This window comes from Folsomia candida, unplaced genomic scaffold (genome assembly GCF_002217175.1).
Source record: "Folsomia candida strain VU population unplaced genomic scaffold, ASM221717v1 Fcan01_Sc023, whole genome shotgun sequence".
In the NCBI taxonomy this organism is placed as follows: Eukaryota; Metazoa; Arthropoda; class Collembola; order Entomobryomorpha; family Isotomidae; genus Folsomia; species Folsomia candida.
Window position 1 is genome coordinate 536,088 of NW_019091215.1, and position 11,418 is coordinate 547,505.

At 35.9% G+C, this 11,418-nt stretch overlaps 1 protein-coding gene across 3 annotated transcripts; it reads left to right on the forward strand.

Moving 5' to 3' along the window:
- Positions 1 to 1,334: 1,334 nt before the first annotated feature.
- LOC110858880 lies at positions 1,335 to 10,875 on the forward strand. Of its 3 annotated transcripts, XM_022107766.2 has the most exons (4): positions 1,342 to 1,695; positions 2,347 to 7,895; positions 9,333 to 9,669; positions 10,100 to 10,875. In XM_022107766.2, the coding sequence occupies exons 2-4, from the start codon at positions 7,711 to 7,713 to the stop codon at positions 10,412 to 10,414; spliced, it is 837 nt and encodes a 278-aa protein (XP_021963458.1). In that variant the 5' UTR covers positions 1,342 to 1,695; positions 2,347 to 7,710; the 3' UTR covers positions 10,415 to 10,875. The 3 variants fall into 3 exon arrangements, with proteins under 3 accessions (XP_035714945.1, XP_021963458.1, XP_035714946.1); XM_035859052.1 differs by lacking the exons at positions 9,333 to 9,669; positions 10,100 to 10,875 and having other exon boundaries at positions 1,335 to 1,695; positions 2,347 to 3,769; XM_035859053.1 differs by lacking the exons at positions 9,333 to 9,669; positions 10,100 to 10,875 and having other exon boundaries at positions 2,351 to 3,769.
- Positions 10,876 to 11,418: the final 543 nt, after the last annotated feature.

Below are 11,418 nucleotides of genomic sequence, written 5' to 3' on the forward strand. Positions count from 1 at the left end.
TATTTGAGCTTCTCATGTAAGTGTTTGCATACACTTAAAATCTAATTTGTTGAAAGTGGTACAACATATAAAGCTTGGATACTGTTCGGATGTCACGTGTAAGTACACATCAATTTTTAAACGAGGCAAACATGTTCTGAATTTCGTATCATGGAATATTTTAGAAAACATGTAAGCCCACAAGTCACAGTCACGCAACGTTTTTATTAATCTATATATTTAAATTATTCAGTGAAGGTGAATATAGTTGGTTTTAGTGATCCATATGGTTGAATGGGAAAAATAATGATACTGTTCAAATTTCGAAAGAACAGATACATAAGTCTGAAATTTAAACAGGTATTTGCAACCAAATAGCTTTAATATCCCTAAGCACTAGTTTGACACAAGAAATGTGCATCCCCCACAATTTACTAATGTAAATTTAAAAGCTCGCAATGAAGACATTCTATATCAACGCTTAAAAAATAAGTAATTTTTTTCGACGCATTTATTTAATTAAAACAATGTTTTTGGTAATATGTATGTACACATATATAGATTTAAGGATACTGTAAAACAACTAAACCACATAATGAATTAAATGACAAATACACAAAATATGTATGTATCAGTATTTAGTAATTGGTAAATATCTCATCGAAAATTAAGTAAGTAAACAAAACTCAAAACTACTAATCGCCTATAATTTTAAATTTGCACTGATTGTTGACCCGCTTTTGTGACAGATTGTTTTAAATTATGCATTGCACCATGTAAACTAACCAACATGTAAAATGTTACATTGTAAAATAGTATTTAACTTGATTTTGTACTATATATTAAATTGTTGGACATGGTTGGAATGCTTTGCTGGGTGTAATTATTAAATCATTAAGCCCACTAGGCAATTATGTACTCCACTTTGTCACTTGTATGCATGTTAAAATTGTTACTTTGTCACCCTGTTCAAAGTCAGACTCAATCTCTTGCTAAATAGATGTTTGAAGTCATTAGAGACCAAGCTAAATCCTTATCGTTTTTTTGTCTCTTGATATCTATCTCAATTTATCGCACGCGGTGTACACGTAGCAGAACAATGATCTCCGACTCGTGAAACGTACGATTAAAACGTATCTCTACGTACATAGATACATGCATAAAAACCCAAATTTAACCAGCAAACAGGCTATATGATCATGCATATATCTATCCACTGGGTGAGGAGATATTAGATAACGTAATAGTGATAACAATGATTAGAACTGAGCAGAGTAAGATAGGCACACAACTCTCGTCATTTGCATATCTTCACAATGAGGAGATACATATATATATGCTGCATACATAAGTGTATTTTGTAATACTGCGCAGTTTGTTATACTAAACAGGACGACGTCCAAAGCAAGCAAAGCGAAATAGTATACAAATTAACCGTTGAAATGGATCGTACCCTCGTGAATGGTGATATTAGACCCTTGGTGAAAATTTTAGAGGAGGACCCAGAAATCTTCAACCGAATTGATACAGTCATGACTGTATTTGGCGTGCCCCCTGCTGAGAAAATAACAATGACGAAGCGATACGACATGGGGGTCTTGAGTGGAGGTGACTGTCTAACGAAAATTTTGGAAATTTGGATATCTAAAAATGCTGACGCCACGTTTCTCAAGTTAATCCAAATTTTAAAAAACGCGTACTTCATGTGTAGTGCAGGTATGTAGGAAATAATCATGATTATACGGTGTGTCCCAAAAGTTTCTGCAACAGATTAAGATTACTTATCCACGTATATATGTATGTATGTATGACTTGTGTGAATGATTACCGATAAGGTATTGCTCAAGATTGAACGGTGGAAATTAATAATCGCTCCAGAATACTTGGAGTTTTAGTCCCAATTTTTTCATAGCTGGTCATTTTGCGCATGACCAGGTATGAAAAAAAAATGTTTCAAAAATGGCTCTACCACAGATCCCAGAACACGCGTGAAATTTGCTATAATTTTTTGATGTTTTCACCTTATTGATTCAAATTCTATAACAAATCAATAAAAATTTTCAGAGTGATAAGAATATAAAGAAGTACAAAATTTATACATTTTTGGTAAACTTTATTCCCCATTCATGTTGTCACGTGTGTATTTATCAGGTCTTGTTGAAATTTTACATTAGAAATGACTAAATGCTATATTTTTTCTGATACATTTTTATATCTTCTAAACTTTAAGACCAAATTACAACTTTCAAATGCCGTTTATTATTTAGTAAGTATGTATACTGAGAATACTAACCACCTGTATTTATGACGCTAAGTATTGAAATTACCAAAAATTACAAAAAATACATAACAATTTACTTTTCATAGGAAGGATTCAAGAAATAGACGCAAACCATCTCTCCGTCTCTGCTCATGGTGTAGAAGAAGCTCATCGACGTACTAGAATCTGGCCAAAAAACATTCCAAAAATTCCAAACTTTATCGGACGGGAGGATGAATTGCGCCAACTCCACGACGAATATGACCGTCACCGCGACGATGGGTATCACCCCACGATCGTGTACATCCATGGAATAGGAGGCATTGGAAAGACCTCCCTCGCAGTAAAATTCTGTTACAATATTATAAAGAAATTCCCCCGTACCAACTGCGTCTTTCTCGACGTGGAATCTATTCATGAGCGTTTAATTCGTCATAGATCAGATTTTGTTAGCGAACTGAAGGAAAGCGGTATAGAAATAGAGCCGGGCGACAAAAGCGTGGTGGACGTTGCGAACAAAATTTTAAACAAAATGGGACCCTCAATTATCCTAGTTTTAGAAAATGCTAGCCCTGATTGTACTCATGTTTCAGACCTTTTAAGAGACATCATAAATTGCCAGAATTTTGATATGTTCGTGGTTGTCAACAGTCGTGGGAGTAATTTTAGCTTCCCTGGTAAATCCATCGCTTTGAATACATTTTCTGATGAGAATGGCTGGGAATACGCACATTTTCTTCTTCCGAGAAAAAATAAGGCTGATATTGTAGCCCTGTGCAATATAGTTGATAACATTCCACTCGCTATCTCCACAGTTTTAGCTTGTTTTAAAATGGAGAGGTGCGGATCCTTGGTCCTATTCAACAAAACATTTAAATCTGATATGGACAAAAGAATCGCGTATTACAGAACATCACAGGTAGATTCCACCTCGTACGATGGCAATATTTACGCCGTTATTGCTCATACGCTTGATCTTATAACGAAGCAGGATAGTGGCATGCATGTTAAAACAATTTTGTCATTTTTGATTTGCTTAAGACCCACGAAAGTTATGAGACGTGAAGATCTTCAGAATTTTTTTCTTGCCGTTGCTGAAGGCGTAGTAGATCCGGAAATTGAATTTGACAAGGCATTAGCTACTCTAGAAAATTACTCCCTTTTCGTAAGTGATTCCGACGAAACGAACTTAGTCATGCATGACGTTATCTTCCATGTCGTGCTGCATCACTTTGGCTGGCACGTGGAAGAGGATCATCTCCTCTTCCACGTTCCACGTCAGGTATTTCAACTTTTGGGAAATAACTTCAGCAAATTGTCACCAAGGAATCAAGCAACTTTTGCTATATTCGTGTTAAATAGAATGAGAAATAATAAGTGTGTTGGTGTTTATAGGTTTGGTTCACTTGTAATTCAAATGTAATGGCTAAAATTGGGAATCAATAAAGACGACCTTTTTTTGTGTGTGAATAATATGGTGGACTTATCAAATAAATAGGCAGGGAACAAACTGGGTTTACTAATTTAAAATTGATGTGTTTACTTGGTCAAATGGGGTTTAAGTTTATACATTAGAATTATTTCTGGTCATATGAAAGAATAGCCAATTGAGAGAATACTGTTGACTGGTCGGAAGCTAAATCATGACTCCTCGAGGGAGAGCTCTGTCTTCTCAAATTACAGATTGGTACAAGGAAGGGAGCAAACATGGCATATGAAAATCATGACATAAGTACATACACGTTTTACATACTCATGGTTAAACGTTATTAACACCGCCCACCTTGTAATATCTCGTTACAAAAATGAACCCGTAAAATAGAGTTGAAAGACCAAAAATTGAAAATTGATTGCATGATAATTGTATAAAAAATAATACAGTAATGACGTAGTGACAAGCTTGACACCTCAACCTCATTGCAGTCCGATTCGAATGTTCTTGCATAACCGAACTGTCTAGGAGTTTAGTCCCACGCCGGAATATGGAACATCGAAATCAAACGTGCAGGTTCGGCGTTGGAGTCGTCTTGTAACTAGAAAATAAGAAACTCAGTTAAATGAAATTAAAAGGATGAATTGTCATTGCATGGTAAAATTGGACTTAGTTTAACAACAGGGCGTTTCAATTCGGTTTTTGATGTCTTTACGGTGACGACTCTGACTAGGCCGTCTGCGCCTGGATGGACATCGGTGACTCGAGCTAGTCTCCACTTGGCTGGGGGAAGATCGTCGTCATGAACAAGAACAAGGTCATCTATTTGCAAATTGTTTCGTTTTTGCGCCCACTTAAATCTTTGTTGTAGAGTCTGGAGATATTCGTTTCGCCATCTCTTCCAGAAATGCTGGGTCATGTGCTGAATATGTTGCCACCTTGATAATCGGCTGGTGTTGATTTGAGTGACGTCTGGGTCTGCGATGGAGTTAAGTGGTCGTCCGATGAGGAAATGACCAGGGGTTAAGACTTGCAAGTCTCCTGGATCTGGTGACATTGCACAGAGAGGACGGGAATTTAGGATGGATTCCATTTGACATAGATGATTCGCATGTCAACTTCGTCAGCCTCTTCTACCGCCTTGTCCATTTGGTCGTCTGTTGTTGTGAGCTCAAACATCTTCTCGTTAAGGTCCTTAACCTTCGTGTCAAGCTTTTCCATGGAGGTTATAAGCTCGTCGACTTCATCCATTGTGAGGACCCTCGTCGGCGCTTCATGCCTGTCGATGGTTGCACTTATTTTGGTGAGTTGACCTTTGTGGCCACCTCTCTTCTTCTCAATATTGTCCATTGTCACAAAGTTTATCACCAACAACTTATAGCACTCACTCACTTAGTTTTTTAGGTAACAATTATCACTCGGTAAGTCACAGAGATAACTGCCGGCGATGTAATTGCCGATCCGGTTCGCGAGACCAATAAATAGAATGAGAAATAATAAGTGTGTTGGTGTTTATGGGTGGAATGATAACTTGTGTGTGAATAATATGGTGGACTTATCAAATAAATAGGCAGGGAACAAACTGGGTTTACTAATTTAAAATTGATGTGTTTACTTGGTCAAATGGGGTTTAAGTTTATACATTAGAATTATTTCTGATCATATGAAAGAATAGCCAATTGAGAGTATACTGTTGACTGGTCGGAATCTAAATCATGACTCCTCGAGGGAGAGCTCTGTCTTCTCAAATTACAGATTGGTACAAGGAAGGGAGCAAACATGGCATATGAAAATCATGACATAAGTACATACACGTTTTACATACTCATGGTTAAACGTTATTAACACGTGTATATATGGAAATACCACTTTGCACATGATTATATATTTAAGCCACATTCGACATTCACTCGCTGGATATTATTGAATGTTTGTCTGTCTTTGCCAAATTTAATAAATGGGTATGTTTATCACGCGTGGATGGGTAATGATATGAAGTCATTAGGTTTACTATATGTGTTGATTATAATCCCTATCACAATACTGGGACTCTTTTTTTTATCATGGATACAGAAAAGTTATACTCTGGCTACGAGTTTATTAGATGAATATTTGAAATATTTCAAGTATTCAGTTTTATTTTCAGTTTTGTGTATGGCGTGGTTAATTTGGAAATTGTTAAGAGTTGTCGAAATCTTGGAATATCATGACTCCGTATATCATTGTGTGAACGCTATAATGGCAAATAGTGTTGTATTTGCTGCAATTTGCCGAATGTGGCTACACGTGGATAACCGCAATGAATGGCAGAACTTATCGAAGCGTGTCTAACTTAAGCGTAGCTTTGGGTAATAGGAATAATACTAATAAGTATGTATGGGATACAGATCTAATTCTACTTAATTTGGTAAAAAGTTGGTTTGTGACCAAATATAATATATTAATGTGGGATGGTTAGAATTGACATAATTATGAAGGTGAATATGTGCAGTGGTATTATGTGTGCGTACGAACTTGATAGTAGTTCCGAAACACTTTGAAGGTCAAGACCTGTGAAATTATTGCCCAACCGGTACGGTGACATATTTATTGTTTGAAGCCACGCATTGCACCTTGTACGGCGACACATGGTTCTTCGGAAAGACGTAGTTTCGGTAGCTCTCTTACAATGCGCTGGTGTGAAGTGTAACCCTCCGATGTGTTTGAGATTTCGAAATTATGTGGTCCATGTCAATACAACCAACGTTTCTTGAGGTACTTTGTGCGATGGTGGGAATTTGTCAAAACATTTGAGGTCAAATAAAAAAATGTGCAATTTTTACGGGAAGAGAATGGAATAGCCCCTCTGCCTAGTAGAAATCATCTGTTTTTCAACTTTGCCCTTAAATATCTTGACAAATTCCGACCATCTTATAAACTGCCTGAAGAAACGATGGTTTTCTTTACATGGACCACCTAATTTCAAAATTTGAACCAAATCGGAGGGCTACACTTCACACCATCGCATTGTAAGTGCAAATGCTGTCAGTTTGAATCAAATGGTACGTAAATGAATACTATTGTTAAACGTAAGTAACACGTTAAATATAACAGTGGCACAAAATTATTTAGAATGTGTGCTGCAAACAATTATATAGGTTTGTGTGTAAAGTTATTGATAGCTAAACTTAATCTGTTAAATATGTAAGCTACGTCTACGACTTCTGTTTGGAATATGTACATATGTTTTATGAAATAAATTTATAAAGACGAGAATCCATCTATTCCTGAAAGATGTATGCACTCTTAGAAACTCTTAGAAACCACGCGGTACAGTCACGTATCAATACCAACGGTATCAATACCATCTATAATCAATGGTGCGTGATTTTTTTGTACCAATACGAGGTATAATAAACTAAATTTTTGTGCAAGGTTTAAAAATTTTAAAGGAAACGGGTTAATTTTTTGGGTGAACGGTATAGGGATCCCCTCCCATCATCTTTTGTGACAAATCAATACGAAATTATCGTATTACAGATATTTTCTCTCTCAAATTTTCAACTTATCAGACACAAATATTTGAGATAGAGAGAATTAAAAGTGAATTTCATTAAATTTGTGAATCCATCAATGTACTTATGTACAATATATTTGTCATGCTAAAGTACGTGACTCTGTAAGCACCATATGGTCGATTGGAGGTGTAACGTGTGGATCAAGGCGTCCTCTGATTTTCAAGATAACAATTGAACAATGGAGGTAAAAGTTCTCCGGAAACCGATCACATCCTTTACGTACGGCCCTTACCAGCTCTAAATTAGTTACGTGCCAAAAACCTCGTATGTACGATAATGAGAGGCATCATCACCCACTTATTATCACTCTGGTAATTAAATTCGTCTCACGTTTCATGCAAATTTCTACTGCAAACAAAATTTAGTTGGTATGAAATGTATGTGTGCTTTGGACATAATTCATCAGTATATTTTTTGTGTTGGAGGAAATCTAAGGAGAGGAAAGTTTGGAGATTTTTTTCCACGAAAGAATATTTTACAAAATGTCACGGAATTATTCCCTTTCGCATGTTCATTACCCGCAAAATGTGGAGAGTTATGAACCCGTGTATCCGAGGAGGTCGATTCCACCAGCGAGTAGAATTTTACCAGCGGAGGAGATTGGAATTGCGAACATTACGCGATTCAAGGACAGGTTCAATGTCAAATTGGATGTGCATTTATTTCGGTAAGAAAGACATGCTTCTTCGTAAACTTTGTAACTATATAAAATTAAGATCAATCATAAAAAACGCTTCCGTAAAATATATACACTGTAAAGCATCCGGTAGAGTCACATATGTACTCCGGGCTGGTATTGATTTGGTAATAATTCATTATTGAGTGGTTATAGTTCGATTCTGAGTGATAACGATTTCATTACCACCACATTTCTACGCCGTAACGATCGATATTACCGATGCTGGTAGAGTCATACACACTAGGGAGCAAAATTGTTCGGACATGTTTCTCATGATCATATCTCATACATTTACTGACAAATCAATTTGAAATTTGGCACAGTTATACCCAATCGCATTTGTGGGAAGATAAGACTCCAAATTTGAAACAGCTTCGACCAGGTCAAAGGTTATGACTTTTTGACCTAAAACTCCAAAAGTCAGCTACATCAAAGAATTTTTTTCCTTGGTGGTTCTATTTTTGTAAAGTTGGGGCAACTCAACCTGAGCATTTTGATATGTGTTGCACCTCTGTGCGATTTTTTTTACGCCCACAGTGATTTTTTGAAAAGTGCACTTTTGAAAAGTTATAACATTGGGCTTATGGGGGAAAATCTCAAAAGTGCACTTTTCAAAAAATCACTGTGGGCGTAAAAAAAATCGCACAGAGGTGCAACACATATCAAAATGCTCAGGATGAGTTGCCCCAACTTTACAAAAAATGAACCACCAAGGAAAAAATTTCTTTAATGTAGCTGACTTTTGGAGTTTTAGGTCAAAAAATCATAACCTTTGACCTGGTCGAAGCTGTTTCAAATTTGGAGTCATATCTTCCCACAAATGCGATTGGTTATATCTGTGCCAAATTTCAAATTGATTTGTCAGTAAATGTATGAGATATGATCATGAGAAACATGTCCGAACAATTTTGCTCCCTAGTGAATGTACTCCGTCCAGTAATGATTCGTAATAATTCAATACCAATTGCCTAAGAGTGTACATAGGTACAGTAACACACGCACATACATAAATAGATTATTGCTCATGCAAATTCATGTTCTTAACTTTGAAAACTTACGAAGATGTCAAACATAATACAATACTTACTTACACCCACTTTTGCATGGAAATTTGTCCAATATGTAGTGTTTAAGTTAAAATTGCCATAATTACCGGCGTTAAATATTCAAGGTTTGCAAAATACGGCGTGAATTTAAATAAAAATTGTGTTTTATTGTGAAGCCTAAATTTCTGCTTTTTTTGTGAATATATGTACATATATGTATCACCAATTTTTACATATCTTTATAACTTTACACATTGTATAGATTATTTGCAAAAGAAGGAAATGTTCGTACTTACAAAACTTGTAATTGCATTTGAAATTATTTTCAAAATTCGGTCAAAACCTAAAAAATTAAGCATGTTTTTCTTCATTTTTTCAGTCCTAGTGATATCAGCGTGAAGACGTTGGACGATTACGTGATCGTGGAGGGAAATCATTCTTCCGACGGGGAGGATGTCACGCGGTCATTTCAGAGGAGGATTAAACTTCCGGGTGACGCCCTGGTCGATCACCTTACCTCCGATATCGGGTGCGATGGCTACCTCGTTATAAATGTGCCTCTTGCTCCCAAAAAAGCAGAGGGCGACGAGCAGGACGGAAAGTTTTATAAAGTTACACATGCGCTCGGATCGTTTCTACATTTGCCGAATTGGTCCCAGTCGTTCCAAGTGGGACAGGAAACTTCCGGCGTTGCTGTGACGAAGGATAAGTTCACGGTGAGATGATAAATAAATAATTTGTAAATTATGGTTCATAAAGTTTTTGAATTTATATATTTTTTAAATTTTGGAAACATTTATTGAGGACAATTACGAAAACTCCTTTGTAAGTTTGTAAAATCCATAAGTTTTGCAACATCGTTTTACAAAGTTCTTCAAGTCAAAAGCACCTCTGATTTGAGTAAAACTTGCAAAGTAATTTTGCACACATACAAATATTTATAATCCTAAATGTAGAATACACGAATTTTACAAAGTTACAAACGCCTGCGTGAATCCCTTAAATACTGTGAAGTTTTTAAAGTATTTATTTGTAAAACTTTGTCAGATAACATACTTATTCGAATTTCAGTAAAAATCAGTCTGAAAATGGCCTCAATTATGGAAAACTGCAATTTTTAAAAAATAATTATCTTGACATTTTAAGGTCTCCCTTGGAATTGGGAACTATCAACCGGAGCAAATTTGCGTTAAAACGGTGGACGACGTTGTTATCATAGAAGGTTCGGCGGAGGAAGAAATATCTCCGACCGAAAGTGGAGGTGGATCCCGGAGCGGAAGTTTAGTGAAGGCGACCTTCACCCGAAAGTATGCCCTCCCCCTGAACGCGGATCGGGACGGGGTGCGTTGCGAGTACCGACAGCGACAAGACGGCACCGAGTCCACGCTTAAAGTGATTATTCCACGAATTTCTGCTGGTGACAGTCAAGCCGTGCAGGAGCATAAGATTAACGTCGTCTGAACATTCTGTATTATGCATTAATAAATAGAAAATTGCTAGTTTAAGCCAAGTACTCAGGACGGATTTTTCACGCGAGACGGCAGATTTTGTATTAAATTTTTCATTGGATTTTTGTTATATTATTTCGTTAGCTATTTCAACCTTATTATTCACTTAAAATTAATAATGGAAATTACAAATATGCATTAAATCATACAACTAAAGAATAACCTGAAATGATGATTTGACTTAATATCGCTGTAATTTCTTGAATTTTTCTCGATTGTTTCTTGAAATCAATTGTAAAATGGTACTTTCTACTTCCCAGGTTTGCTAAAATGTTTCACGTATACATATAAAACTCCGTCCTGAGTACTAGCCTTAAATTTATTTGGTACTTCAAGAATAAATTGTATACATAATTTCATTCGTTCTTTTATGCACATCATTTATTATTGAATTTTATCTGACAAAATTACAATTAGTGCTACAACTGTAATGTGCATAGAGCAACAGTAGTGTATAAATTTTTAGTAAAATAATTAATTAAAAAAATAAAAAAATAATAATAATAATAAAATAATAAAAATAATTAAATAAAAATACTTTAACTTTGGTATTAATAAAATGTCTTAGCAGTTACAAGATTTTAAGAGGCAAATAATTTTTTTTACCCAGATATATTATGGCAAATAAAGATTGAAATTTTGCACTTGATTGCTCCCACACGACATGCAATTTGTCCCACCTCAAACCGACATGTTTTAAGTTTGTATTTAATCCATTCACAAATGAATGCCATTATTGCGACACTTAAACCACCTGCACACAGCCCAATGATGCCTTGTAACGCCGATACAGAGGCTGGTTTCCCCTCTTCAAACAGTATGTCCTTCTTTTTCTTGAAAAATCCCATAATAACTAACTTTCGGTGTATCTCCTTCGACGTTTTACTTTCACTATATTTGATAAGATTTTTTATATTTTCAAATTCTTGCCACAATTTATGCAGACCTGACTGAGCC

Bases quoted from the DNA above. Each gene is read 5' to 3' on its own strand.
- LOC110858880 (XM_035859052.1), top strand. From the start codon at position 1,422: ATGGATCGTACCCTCGTGAATGGTGATATTAGACCCTTGGTGAAAATT. The intron at 1,696-2,346 runs GTATGTAGGAAA...TACTTTTCATAG, and splicing joins GTACTTCATGTGTAGTGCAG to GAAGGATTCAAGAAATAGAC.